Genomic DNA, 13,688 nt, shown 5'->3' on the forward strand with positions numbered 1-13,688 from the left:
TTAAAGATGGCAAACGCCCATCAGATTCAGATTCATACAGGCCTACTTCAATTCTAAATTATGATTATAAAGTGTTTATATCTATAATGGCTAAAATAATTGCAAAGGTGATGCCAAAATTGATAGATATGGATCAATGTGGTTTTGTGGAGTGAAGGCATACATGTGAGAACATTAATAGAACAATGATGATCCAGATGGAAGCAGAATTTAAGAAAATACCACTAATGTTGGTGGATCTTGATACAGAGAAGCACTTGACTGAGTAAGCTGGGATTTTGAGTAGGGCAACAGAAGAATTTGCATTTCCAGACACAACAATAAAGGTTAAATAGGAGTGTATACAAGAGATCAGAGGCAAAAATAGTTGAGGGGTCCTCTCTTACTAGTTCTTTTTGACCAAAGGAACCAGACAGGGGTGTCTTCTTTCCCCTTTGTTATTTGCATTATATTTAGAACCACTGGCAAAGAAAACAGACTCAGAAATTCAAGGACATAATTAGTACAGTAACCAAGAAAGGTTGTCTTTATTATTTGCAGAGGATATTATTTTGAACTTGATAAAACCAGAAAAGAATATTTCAGAGCTCTGGAAAATTCTGAGACAGTTTGAAGTCTTTTAGGGATACAAAAGTAATAAAGATAAAACTGTAAACTCTGTACCCACACAAACTGGTTCAGAAATATCCATATTTATGGGGGCATGATAAAATAGTACTCAGGAGTACAAGTTGAAAAGGATTCTGTTATGGCAGCTAAGGATATGTAAGAAGAGACTACACAGAAGATAATACAAAAATGTGAAACTGGAAGCTCTGTTTTATCGATATGGATAGCAAGACACAAGCAGTGAAAATGTTTTAGTCGCTTCAGTTTTATACACAAATCAGGCATATTTTTATCAACCAGATGAAAAGTTGTGGATAGCAATTAATAAAGAGTGAAAGGATTTTATCTCGGAGGGGAAAGAGCAACAGTCAAATGTGATAAGTTGATCCGTCCAATAAAACAAGGTGGCTTCAAAATTACTCAAATGGAAGGGGTATTTCAGAGCTACACAGTTAAGTCTCCTATACATAGCAGAAGCAGAAAGCTACAATTCAAAGTAGAAAGGAATGGTGATGATGAAAAAGGGAGAAAGCTCAAGAAATAAGGAGAGACTGGGATTTTGGATACAGGTCCTTAAGGAGAATAATCATACAGAACATTAGCAGAAACTATTTTAAGAACCATTCCAACAAGAGAATGGAAAAAGGAAATCCTGCCGATAGGGAGGACTACAATTAAGGGTACAGGGAACAAGCAAATGGGGTCTGGAATTTACTGGAGAAAACTAGCAAAATAACAAAGGTACTGAGAGCAAATAAATATAGATGGAAAGGTAACACAATGGGAAGAGGCCAAGAATACACTTGGACTACGGGCTAGAGATTGCCTATACTGATATCACTCCTTAATAAGGGAAGCAAAGAGAATGAAGTAAGGGGATCCTAAGTGAAAGACTAGCACTTGCAATGCTTTTAGTAGAAACAGAAGATTCTGGTAAAAAAGGGATAATTAGTAGGTCATGTAAAATATTGCATGACAACCAGAAGAATCAATAAGCAGAGGTTAGAAAGGATTGTGAAGAGAGATTGGATAAGCAATTCACAAAGAAACAACAGGAGGATGTATGTATGGATATTCAACAAAGTCTAGAATATTTAGGATTTTTGCTTGGAAGTGTTTGCATAGGTATTTTTATACCTTAAACAGACGCCAAAGAATTTACTCAGGTAGAGTGCAGTGGTTGGAGGAGGATGAAAGAGTTAATTGGGAACATATTTGTGGGAGTGTAATCAGTTGGCAAACTTTATAAATTCCCTTCAGACTTCTCTGTCAGAAATACTGGGTGTGTAAATTGGTGTAACTAAAGAAATTATTTTTTTTGAGCCATGTGACACCCCAATCCCATGTGCAAAAAAATGGGAGAAAGGTGTTGTGGATGGATGGATGGATGGATGGATGGAATTGCCTAAACACAGTAAGGGCCTTGCTGAATTCAATTCTGATGGCTGCCAAAAAAGCAGTTACTAGAAACTGTAAATCAGAGTCTAAACAAACCATAATAGACATTGTGATTAAAGTAATAGATAAAAGGAAGTGGAAGCAGGATCTTTAGAAAAGGATAGCAGCAAATTACATAGAAAAAAATAAGAATTGTGGAAACAGTAGACGCAGAATAATGTTTTAGAGAAGGAATGAGGTTTAAGGGAAGGCAGGAATTGAATGAGCTATATAATGGTCAAATGACAATGACTATACAGAAGACTAGATATGTTTTATGTTTGCAACTGAAAATAAGTTAATATATTTTGTTTTCATTTATATAAAATGTATGACTGCCCAATAAAGAGGTTTCTTGTTTAATAAAAAAAGAGGCATATCTGGTTATCAAAGGTGAAAAGAACACTCACAAACTTTTGCAACAGTCTACAAGACTACTGAAAGCTACAAATAAAATACTGTTGCTTGTTTTAACAAAAGTTTAATCATTTACTTAATGACTTACATGATTTGAAAATGCATCACAGAGATGGAAAGAGGTACAGATTCATAATTATTACAGATCTAGACAACAAGAATGAAAAACAAGAGCAGTGACTTCCTCCAGGAATTTTTAGCTCCAGCTATTTCTAATCCACTTTGAGAGCATTGTTACACCACATTAAGAGGACTATATAAAGAGAAATTTATCACAACATCCCATGGAAAGGCATCAAGGGATCTAGTCTTTCAGCAAGATTTGGAATATGGATCACACTACTGATAAATGGGGTTAGAGTCCATGACAAACACCAGAAAACAAGTACATGCAATTACTATATTTTTCTGATAATGCTATCTCCAACCTGCGAGATTTAAGGGAAAAAATATGTTGTGCTGAAGCAGCCATATTTCTTAAAGAATATGATTTCTTGACACACATGACTTTGAAAATATAAGCAGTCAATATACTGCAATATATAGCATTAAGAAAGGACTGATCCCTTCAATATAACCCATTATTTGCTGTCAGCACTGCTTAATATCCTGACAATCAATAAATCCACAAAAAAATGTGTTAAAAACCGCGTACACACCTGAAGGTTTGCCCTGACCAATTGCAGATGATGCAGCTTCACACAGTTTCTTCTTCTCTTGGGTCGTTGGTGATGAACACGATGCTGGACTTTCTTGTGGTACAGTCTGAGGGGCGGAAGGATACAGTATTTTCAGAACCTTTGAAACGAACACTGTAATTATAAATGGACTCAGTTTATTAAGGCCAACCAAACATAGCAAAATGTTTATAGAAACAGTAAACATAAGGCCATCTAAACTAAATGCAGCCAATTTATTTTTTTTACTACTTCAACAAAAAAAAAAAAAAAACACTCTGCAAGTGAAATTTTACATACATCACATACCAAAAAATTGTCACATACAAAAACAAACTATGTGTCACTTACTTGCATCAAATACATTCCAAACAAAAGAAAAGGACAATAAAGGAAATTAAATGAGTTGTTTATATTAAACCATTAACAAATATCAATGTATGCTGCTACAGAGGGTGTTGAGATAATTTAAAATATAAAAAATGAGGGAAAACTGAGTTATCAAAAATATGATTTTAAAATAATAAAAGCATTACAGTCCATGTATTGGTTTATGGTTAAATAATTTGGTAGTGCAATTAATCCACTGATGAAATAACTGCCCTAAAACTAAATTTACATGATCCCAAAGAGGTGACACTACTCAACCCAGTTCTCTCCCCATCACAAAGTATCACACAGCACGGACAGCCAGACTGTGGCTTGGTACTGTGTGGCATATTCAAGAACATTGGTCAAGACACCACTGATGCCACTGCTTATGTTGAATTCCTGCCACAGAGACAACTGAACAGTGCTGATTCCAGTCTGACAGCTGGAATCATTTTCTTATTGCAGGTATAGCTGATCACTCACAGTAGGCCAAATATAAAATATTTTGTGGCAGTAAAGCTAAATAAAAGTGACCCCAAAATGAATCTGAAGTAGTATGCTAGCTCCTTCCTTCCCTGCTGCACAATAACAAATCATGGTTAAAACAATCACACATCATTACTATGAGGTATAAGCCATAACATCAGATTTACAGACCCACCTAATGTCAGTGTTGATGCAATATTCCTGCCACTTTCAGTAACCAAGAGAAGATGTATTCTGAGAGTTATTTTAGTTTTCTCTTTACAAATGCAATACATAGCTTCTATTGTATCAAAAGGCTTTTGCGAGGTCCAGGTAGGCTGTGTGGACCACCTTCCCCTCGTCAATGGCCTTGGTGACTCTTTCAAAGAAATCAACCAGGTTTAAGAGGCAGGATCTGCCCTTAACAAAGCCGAACTGGGTAGGATCCAGTGTCTGTAGGTCCCCAATATCTTTATTTATGAGGTCCATGATGATCCTTTCCATAGCTTTGCAGACCAACCTAGTCAGGCTTATGGGACGATAGTTTCCAGGATCCGTTGAGGCACCACCTTTATGGAGAGGGACCACTGTTGCTGTACGCCACTCTTTGGGCACATATCCTGTAGTAAGGCTGAGATTGAACAGTAGTTTTATGTTTGTGTTTAGCTCTTCTTGGAGTTCATGTAGGACGCAGTCCGGGACACCGTCTGGTCCCATTGATGCTGTGTTTTTTGCTTTGGAGAGGGTGGCTCTTACCTGAGCATCTGAGATGTCAGGGGGGCAGCACTCTGCTGGGATAGATATTTGCCCTTTTGGTGGGGGGGAGTTTGCACTGAACCTGTCAGCTAGGATGTTGGCAATGTCTGTGGGTTCGGTGTATTTTTTGTCATTTTTGGACTAATTCTGAGCATATCTGGGAATTACCACCCAGGTTCCTAACATAACTAAAGAAAGCCTTGCGATTATCCTTAGTGTCCTGTGCAATTTTTCTCTCGAAGCTGGCCTTAGACAATTTTATGAGTGCCCGTAGTTTTTTGCTAATACTGATCAGTGATGCCTTCCCTTTTTGGGATTTTGCTCTATCATTTAGTAGCTTCCTCCTTCTATTGTATAGTTTGATTATGGCTGGGGTCCACCAGACAGGACGTCTGCCTTTGGAGGATTGGCTCTTGGTTTTATTTGGGATCGCATGATCCATGCATTCCTGAAAGTGTTCATAGAATGCGTTTATAAAGGATTCTGTGGTCTGGGCCATATTTTCCACAGGCCCGGGGGCTTTGAAGGATTCCACCACGGTTTTGAGGAGTGTGAAATTTGCTTTAGAGAAGTTTTTCACTGTGGTTTTCTGGGCAGGGGGTGGGGTCGGGATGTGAATATCCAGTGAGATTAGTTTATGGTCTGATCTTACCAGTGAGGGATACACTTCTGGTCTGGAGCATAGAGTCCCCATGTTGGTGATGATCAGGTCCAGTATGTTTTCCCCTCTTGTGGGAGTGGTAACGTTGTTCCATAGCATTTGAGTTTATAAATTCTAGGAACCTTTGGGCTAGGTTGTTGGAGCTAGAGTAATGCTCCCAGTCTATGTTTGGGTAGTTGAAGTCGCCCAATATAATGGTGTTTGGAGAGACCTTCATATTTTCCAGTGTTCTCAGGAAGGCCGAGTGGGGTTCCTGGGTTTGGGAGGGTGGTCTGTAGCTGGCTATAAACTGGAAGGCAGTTTTACCCACTGTTAGTTGCACATGGATAGTCTCTGATGCTTGCTTTGCCACCAACCTGGAGGTGTGGGTATCTTTGATGAATATCGATACTCCCCTCCTTTTGTGGTTGGGTCCAAGTTTTGGGGCGAAAAGCATGGTATGAGGTATAACCTGGTAGTGCTGGAGTGCTCTCGGAGCCCTGAACCAGGTTTCTGTTACTGCACAGATATCGATGTTCTCCATGCTAAGGAGAGTTTCGAGTGCGTGCATCTTGAGGTTTAGACTTCTGGCGTTGAGTAGCATTACTCTTAGTTTCTTATCCCTTGTGATACCTATGGAGGTGGGTTTGTCTTTTGAGCCATGCCTAAAAAAGGCACTATGGGGGTAGCAAGAGCCTTTGCCAATATCTGAAAGCCCAGGGGTGACAGGTGCAAGCCATCCCTAGCGAAGCATCGTGGCTTGTCGAGCATATCATCCCAAGCTGACAGGCATTGGATCCCCTTTGAATGACACCAGTACTTAAGCCAATTGTTGAAATTGATCATCTTGTCTTCATATTGTGGCATCATTCTTGGTGAGGGTAAGATGCTACTCAAGGTCAGGGTCATACCGGCCTGGGCTAATAAAGTGGTGTGAAACTGCAAGTGAACCGTTTCCTACCTTGACTACTACATCTCAGTTACAACTTTTGGTTTTATAAAGGGCACTACTGTGAAGCTGCAAGTGATTTATTTCCTGACGTGGATTATTCCATTTTTTCTTCAGCTGTGGTCTAACCATTGGTCTTTTCATTTTTTTTTTTTTCTTCCCACTCGAGATGCATACCAGGCGTTTATCCAGCTTTTGGTTTTCTTTCACGTATTTCTCTAGTTACATTCAACTGATGTCTGAAGGCACCAAATATTGCCTATCTATATTTACATCTGTGACGACAGGAGGCACTGCCAGCCAAGCTAGGAGAAGCAAGGCAGTGGATGTATGACTTGTGCCAGCACAGCTAGCTGGAATTTTGTAAATAATTATATGTCATTTGTATATCAAACCGATTTGAACAGATGCTTATGCTGAAAATATATTTGTGAGGTTTGCCTATGTTAAAAATGCATCAACAGTGCACCCTGCTGGAATGAAAAGAAATGTACATGCATTATTGTAACTGAATTAAATGTATATATTTTAATAGAGGATACTGGGAGAGCAAGGGTTAACCAGTTGGCTTATTTTAAGAATATTAAGGGAAATGTAAATTAACTGCTAAACCACTAAATGGCACCCCACAGTGCTGAACAGAACCAGAGACGTTGGATCTGGAAGAAGCCTTTGTTCATTAGCTCAGTAAAAAAGAGGGGAAGCCCAAGGCACTGCAATAAACATTTAAGATGTGTATTGTAGCCATGCTAAATTCCTGTCTCAGCTTCAAAGGGAGTTTATTTATTTATCCATTTGTTTACTGGGAAGGTCCGACTTGGAATGAAGCCAATTCTCAGCAGAAGCCTGGGGAGAAATGCTCTAGACACATTTTTGTAATGTGGGAGGAAAACGAGCACCCGAAGGAAACCCAGATGCATGTCATTGTAACATGGGAGGAAATAGAGCTCTTGGAGGAGACCCACACAAACACAGGGAGGACATCCAGATTCTGCAGAGAAGGCACCCCAGACAAGAACCAAACTGGAGAACCTCTTGCTGTGAGTGGAAAATGCAACCACTGCAGCACTGCACCATCCATTACTGTGACAACCTAGGGTCAGGTGACCAGATTAGGTCATTCTGCAAGCTATCTTGTATATTAGACTTTACAGGGAGTAATCTCTGAGAAGGGAGTACTCCATTTTGGGGAACCTGACTAGAAAGACTGCTCTATCAAGTAAGTTATTAGGGAACAGTAATTCTCCAAGATTCAGTCAGGAAAATACAGTAAAGCTTTATTGTTTTTCTTTATTTATCTCAGTCGGTCCATCAATGTGGTTTTCAATATTCCCTGTGATCTGAACTCTGCAGTTTATTGTAAATATATATTCAGTATTTTCTTGTTCTTTTATTTATTATTACATATATTTAAAATTTTTATTGGAGCTGGTCCTTGTAGAAAGTACTTCACTTTTTAGTGTGCTTACATTTATTTGGCGACACTGTGTGGGCCAGTCCCAAAGGTCTGGCCATCCTGGTTAACTACTAACATTTGTATTAGTATTAATATTACACAGCATAATTGGACACCATTTAAGGGCCTTAGCACAGCTGACTGTATAGTCTCTGGTGGCAGTTATAACTACCTTATACTCCGGGCAGAAGGGGGCATGGCCGATAAATCTGTGCCAACCTTTCCAAGGTGTGTGTGTGTGTGTATATATATATATATATATATATATATATATATATATATATATATATATATATATATATATATATATATATATATATATATATGAATAAAATCTCTCATTGGGTGTGTGTCAGCTACTTGGGGCAAGGACACGAAGCACTGGGTTTAGAAAGAGGGTGCTGGAGGACTTGGGTTGGACCTAACCTTGCAGCTGTACCAATGGAGAGTCTTATTGGGGACCTGGTGGGAGACAGACCTAGAGAAATTCAAACCCCGGGCTGTGTGTGTTCCCTGTGTACTCTTAAAGGAAATTGTGCTTGATGCAGAGAAGTCTGCATCTGGAAATACTGAGTGTATCCATTTGTATTTCAAGTGCGCATCCCTCTCGAGTGGTGAGGATTCAGGCTCTTTGATTACTGGCCCAGCGTAGGGATGTCACTTATTGGTTGGCAGTGGTGCAACCACCATACGTCACATATTGGCTGGCAGTGGTGGGACCATCACTTGTTACTTGCATGCAAGTTATTGAGTCATCTTAAAGGTTTTCATGATGGCCAATACAACTACATTAATATTTGACCTCTGTGTAATCCAGGTAAAGAAATTGTCATTCACATAATACAAAGTCCATTCTTCTCTAAATGTCTCAACAACCAAGTGGCACAGATAGAATTTCTTAGCCTCATATGAAAACCCTCAGCTGGATACACAAAATACTGCTGACACTGTGTGTAAATTGAGTGGTGTCCGAGATATTTTGGGCAGCACAGTGGTGCAGCAGTTAACATGGTCACCTCACAACAAGAGGTTCTCTGGTTCAATTATTGGCTGGGGTGCCTTCTGTGCGGAGTCTGCATGCCCTCCCTGCATTCGTGCAAGTTCCCTCCAGGTACTCCTGTTTCCTCCCACACTACAAAGACATGCATCTGGAGTGTTTCTCCCCAGGCCTCTAATGAAAATAGGCTCTGTCCTAGTCAGACTTTCCTGGTCAACAAAAGTCAAATAAAAATTAAATTGTAAGTGGTTTACAAATTACTATAAATTTAACAGCTACTGTGGTTACTGTGACTTAAGAACTAGAGCATAAACTTGAGCTACATGAAAAGACAGGTTTAAGCACCAAACCCTTCAGAACTTTCAAGCCAACAGAGAGTGGAAGGCTGATCCTTAAAAAGACAGTGCTAGAAATAAAAAAATAATTTGCACCCTGCCATAAACAATGCACAAAGAAACAAAGGTAATGGAGGGGGAGCTACTGCAGCAGCGAATATTCAAACATCTACTGGTATGCACACCTGTACTATGTTCATCATATTGATCACTACTGCAGTAGCCTTAGCTATATGGGTGCCTTAGCTATATGGGTAAATTACCACAGCTTACTAAATTTAGAAGGTGGAAGGGTCTGGGAGCTCTTGGAGAATAGGTCTAGATCAGGCTTTGATAAGACCAGAGAAGGAATCAAGCTTGCAATGTTATGTAAGTGTGTGTGTAGAGGGCCAAGCTGCTGCTTCTAGAATACTTCTAGAATCCAACCCTTTCCAAAAAGCCACATATAAAGCCAAGGCCTTGGTAGAGTGAGACTTGACTGCCTGAAAAAGTTTTGTTGTGGCAGGTATAACAAAAGGTAGTACCTGAGACAACCATTTGGAAATGGTCTGTTTTCACACAAGTTGTCTCTTCTTACCTTCTCCAGAGATGACCAACTGAGCCGAAGATATGAAATATTTATTTCTGTCAAAATAGTACCAGAGTTGTCTGTAAACATATGAGGTAAGGAGTTTCCTTTCTCACTCATATTTAGGTTCAAGAAAGAAAACAGGGAGATGAGTAGCTTGGCTTAAAGTAAACTCGGGTACCAATATAGGTATAAAAAGAAGGACTACTTCTCAAAGAAACCCTGTCTCTCTGGAAAAAATAAGATAGGGTTGACCCACCATAGACACTACAATTCAGATACCCTTCCTGCAGCGATCAGAGCAAGAAATAAAAGTTGTCTATGTTAGAACCTCAGATCAGCCAGATCACCTGGTTTAAATGGAGCAATTAAAGTCCCAAGAAGAGGTCACCAAATTTCTTGGATGCTTCAGTTAAAAACACCTTTCAAAAACACTTTGACATGAGACTGCACTAAAAGAGGAGGATACGTGGGCAGACATTCTGAAATGCCTGACAAATGAACCTTGGAGGAATAAGAATGGCTATAGGACATTAACTCAAACACTGTAAAGCCAGAAAACTGGTTATGCTGCTGGCACCAACTAGCAAATCTTTTCCATTTGCTAATACACAATTGTCTAGTAGCTTGATTTCTTGTCTCCATTAGTACCTGCTGTACATCCTCAGTAAACAGATGCCTAAATGGAATTAAAACACCATCATCCATGCAGTCAGTTGAACTTGATTGGGTGTAGATGTATCAAACACCCCTGACCTTGTGCGAGTAGATCCATTCTGTGAGGAAGCTTGTTGTACTCATCCCTGGCCATTTCCAACAGAAGGGAGAACTACTGCTGCCTGGGTTAGAAGGGAGTCAACCCAAAGATCATGGGGGATTCCTTTTGAATATTCTCAACTACCCTGGATATCAGTGGAAAAGGTATAAAAGCATGCAGGAACATTCCTGTCCAAGGAAAGGAAAAGACATCTGTATTACAGGCCTTTTTGCATGGAGTCCTGGGGCAGAATCTTGTCAAATGAAAGAGAAGAGGCAAACAGGCCAGCTTGAGGAGCTCCCCACAGACCAATAAAATCTTGGAAGACCACCCTAATATAATTTCTATTTGTGAGAGTCCGTTCTTGTCCTGCTCAGCTTGTCTGCCACACAGTTTTGCACCAACAGAATGTAGGATACTTGTAGAGTGAGACTATGTTTGGGCTATAGCTTTACAGCAAACATGGCTAATCTGCAAAGAGGGTATGACCTGGATTCTCCTCGAATGTTGATGCACCACATTACTGTGGCACTGTCCGTAACAACTTGAACATGTTCCGAGGTCCAAAGATGATTCAAAGAGATGAGTGACTTGATCAGCACAAGCATCTCTTCAATATGTATGTGCTTGAATCTGCCTTGATGTCTCACACACCTTGCATTTCTATCTCTCTTGGAACTGCTCACCAAGCAAATTCTGAGGCTACTGTGGTGACTGACTGCTTTGCAGCAGAGAGGGAGAAGGAAAGACCTGAATTTAGGGATATTTGCCCATGTCCACAAACTAATTTCTCTTTTGATAATTCCCAGCACTGGGATTTAAAAAGACAAAGGATACTGCTGTGAACAGAGAGACAATACTTCAGATACCACTGTCTCTTTCTCATGTGGAGTCTTGCCATGTTTATACTGGGAATCCGATGCTATAAGATCCAAAATCCTGAGGTATTCCTTCACAGTGACCAAAGTCCGAGTAAAAAACATTAGGAACAGATATAAATAAAAAAAAAATAGATATACATCCATTTTTTTTCCTCTGGAAGAAAAGCTCTTTAAACTGAGCTGTCTAGCCGACACCCCAGGAACACAGTCCTGTTTTGACTCTTCTCTTGGAGCGGCAGCTTGTGCAAGAGATCTCTCAAACAAGATAAAGATAAGCATCTTTTAAATTTAGTGTTAAAAGGAAACTTACATGAGGAAGAAGAGGTAACAAGTTGTGAAGTGGCAGCATTTTTAACTTGGGCACTATCATAAGCAAGTTTAGGAAAGAAAGATCCAGAACTGGTCTCCAAGCATATTCTTTCTTTGGCACTAAAATCCATCCATCCACCCCCTTTTCCCCCCATTTTTGCTCATGGGCTCAGGGTGCCACTTCAGTGACAATCATCTAGAATATTCTTGAATAAAAACTTTCCCAAACTGGAAAGGAGAAACAAATGTTATCACTCCCTGGGACAACATGTGTTGAAGAATATGGGGAAATAAAAAGAGTTTGGTGTGGTGGATGAGAAATTAACACCTGGAAAGGAGCAATTTTCTCCCACTGTCATCTGTAACCTTTATGAGGGATCTTCAGAACCTATCTGTCCGAGACAACCTGTTGCTAAAGAGAAAAGTGGAGACTCAAACTTTCTAGAAGGGAAAAGGGACTGCCAGGGTAGTGGGGGAGCAAGGTCCTTTGAATAGTCATTCTGACTAACTGGACTGTCCTTGGTTTTGAAGGTCCCTGAAATTTTTTTGAACCCCCTGCCATTTCCTCTTAAATGTCCATTTATCAGCATTTTGTTGACACTTTTTTTGTCAAAATTGTATGAGGGTTTTAGGAATCCCTTAGGAAATTTGAAAGAGGAGGACTGAAAAAAATATTGCAGATTCTGAATATCAACTTAACCTCTCCTATAGAGGAATCAAAAACTAAACTAAATTGTGATCCAAAGGAGAACTTAAAATCTCATTTTTCACATCTGGGAGGTTCTGAAATGCAGCTAAGCAAACCTGCTCAAAAGTGGCCATAGTGCTTGTAGAATCAACCAAGTCATAAACACATTGTAAACCATGAGTGAGTTTTGGACTTGTACAATGTAGAACCTAAATTATTTAGAATAGACTTTTCATCACAAGAAGAAACTGCAGACAAAACATTTTTAATACATTCACAGTTAGAATAAACCATATTTTGAGCCTGACAGTTCCAAATTCTGAAAATCAAAGTTGAAGAAGCACGCATTTTTCCCATACTTATCAAAAGTGTTCCCACCCTTATCAGAAAGGGTAGGACTGGAATTAACTAAATGTTTAGCAGCTCTTGCTGCTGGGTCAGGTTTGGGAACAGTGTATAAAATCTTAAAAGACTGAGGAACTTTATACATTTGAGCTTCCTTTTTAGGGGCAGCAGACTATCAGATTCATAGGTAGGTACTAGACTACTGGCCCTGGGGCCTATAAAAGCCCAGCCAAAACGGTACCCTGGCTTTTGCCACCCAAGAAAATTATTTTCCTGTGCCACTGTCGAGCAGAGCCACAGAGGTGATCCCCGGGGTGAATTTCCTATTTCCCATCCAATCATCAAGATTTTTCTTGAAGAGTGCTAATGAGGAGCTTTGTTTGATACAGATAGGTAGTTTATTCCAGAGTATGGGAAGTCTCTGGAACAGGAATCTACCCCTCCGGCATGTTCTGTTTATTGTGGTGGCAAGGTTTAGGTCCCTAGAGCATCTAGCTCAGAGGGATTGGGATTTCTTTAAGTGGAGCATGTCCAACAGCTCTGGGTTTGACATAACTTTGTATGTTAGGCAGAGATCACCTCTGAGTAGACCATATGCGACGGAGTAAAGCTGCAGTTTTTTGAGACGGTCTGCATAGGGCATCTGTTTGAGGCCGGTAATCCTCTTTTGTGAGGTATTTCTGCGGCCTTTCCAGTTGTTGTAGATGTCTTGTGAGGTACATACCAAAAGGGGCGTTGTACTCTATAATGGGTCTAATGGAGTGTTGAGTAGAGGGGAACAATGACCTCTTTTTTTCTGAATGAAAAACCTTTTGTGATGGAGGTGTGCCACGTAAAAGGATTTCCTGACTACTGTGGCGACGATTATCAAAGGAGAGACTACTGTCCACCTGTGTCCCAAGGTCTCTTATCACACTTTCGTTGTTAAGTAGACTACCGCCTATGTGGTAGTTCATGGGTACAGAGGTTTTACCAAAGGGGATGACAGTGCAATTTTTGGAATTGAGCTTGAGGCCATGGCTTTGACACC

The 13,688-nt window shown here is 39.9% G+C and overlaps 1 protein-coding gene across 1 annotated transcript in view; it reads right to left on the minus strand.

Moving 5' to 3' along the window:
• ERICH1 (glutamate rich 1) overlaps nt 1-13,688 on the minus strand; it is a 1,253,926-nt gene that overhangs the window by 1,199,278 nt on the left and 40,960 nt on the right. The window contains exon 3 of the mRNA XM_044086751.1: nt 3,123-3,275. Coding sequence (XP_043942686.1) covers nt 3,123-3,275 — 153 coding nt within the window. The remainder of the gene's footprint in view (nt 1-3,122; nt 3,276-13,688) is intronic.

Source organism: Protopterus annectens, chromosome 1.part1, assembly GCF_019279795.1.
Source record: "Protopterus annectens isolate FY-2018-M chromosome 1.part1, PAN1.0, whole genome shotgun sequence".
NCBI lineage: Eukaryota > Metazoa > Chordata > Ceratodontiformes > Protopteridae > Protopterus > Protopterus annectens.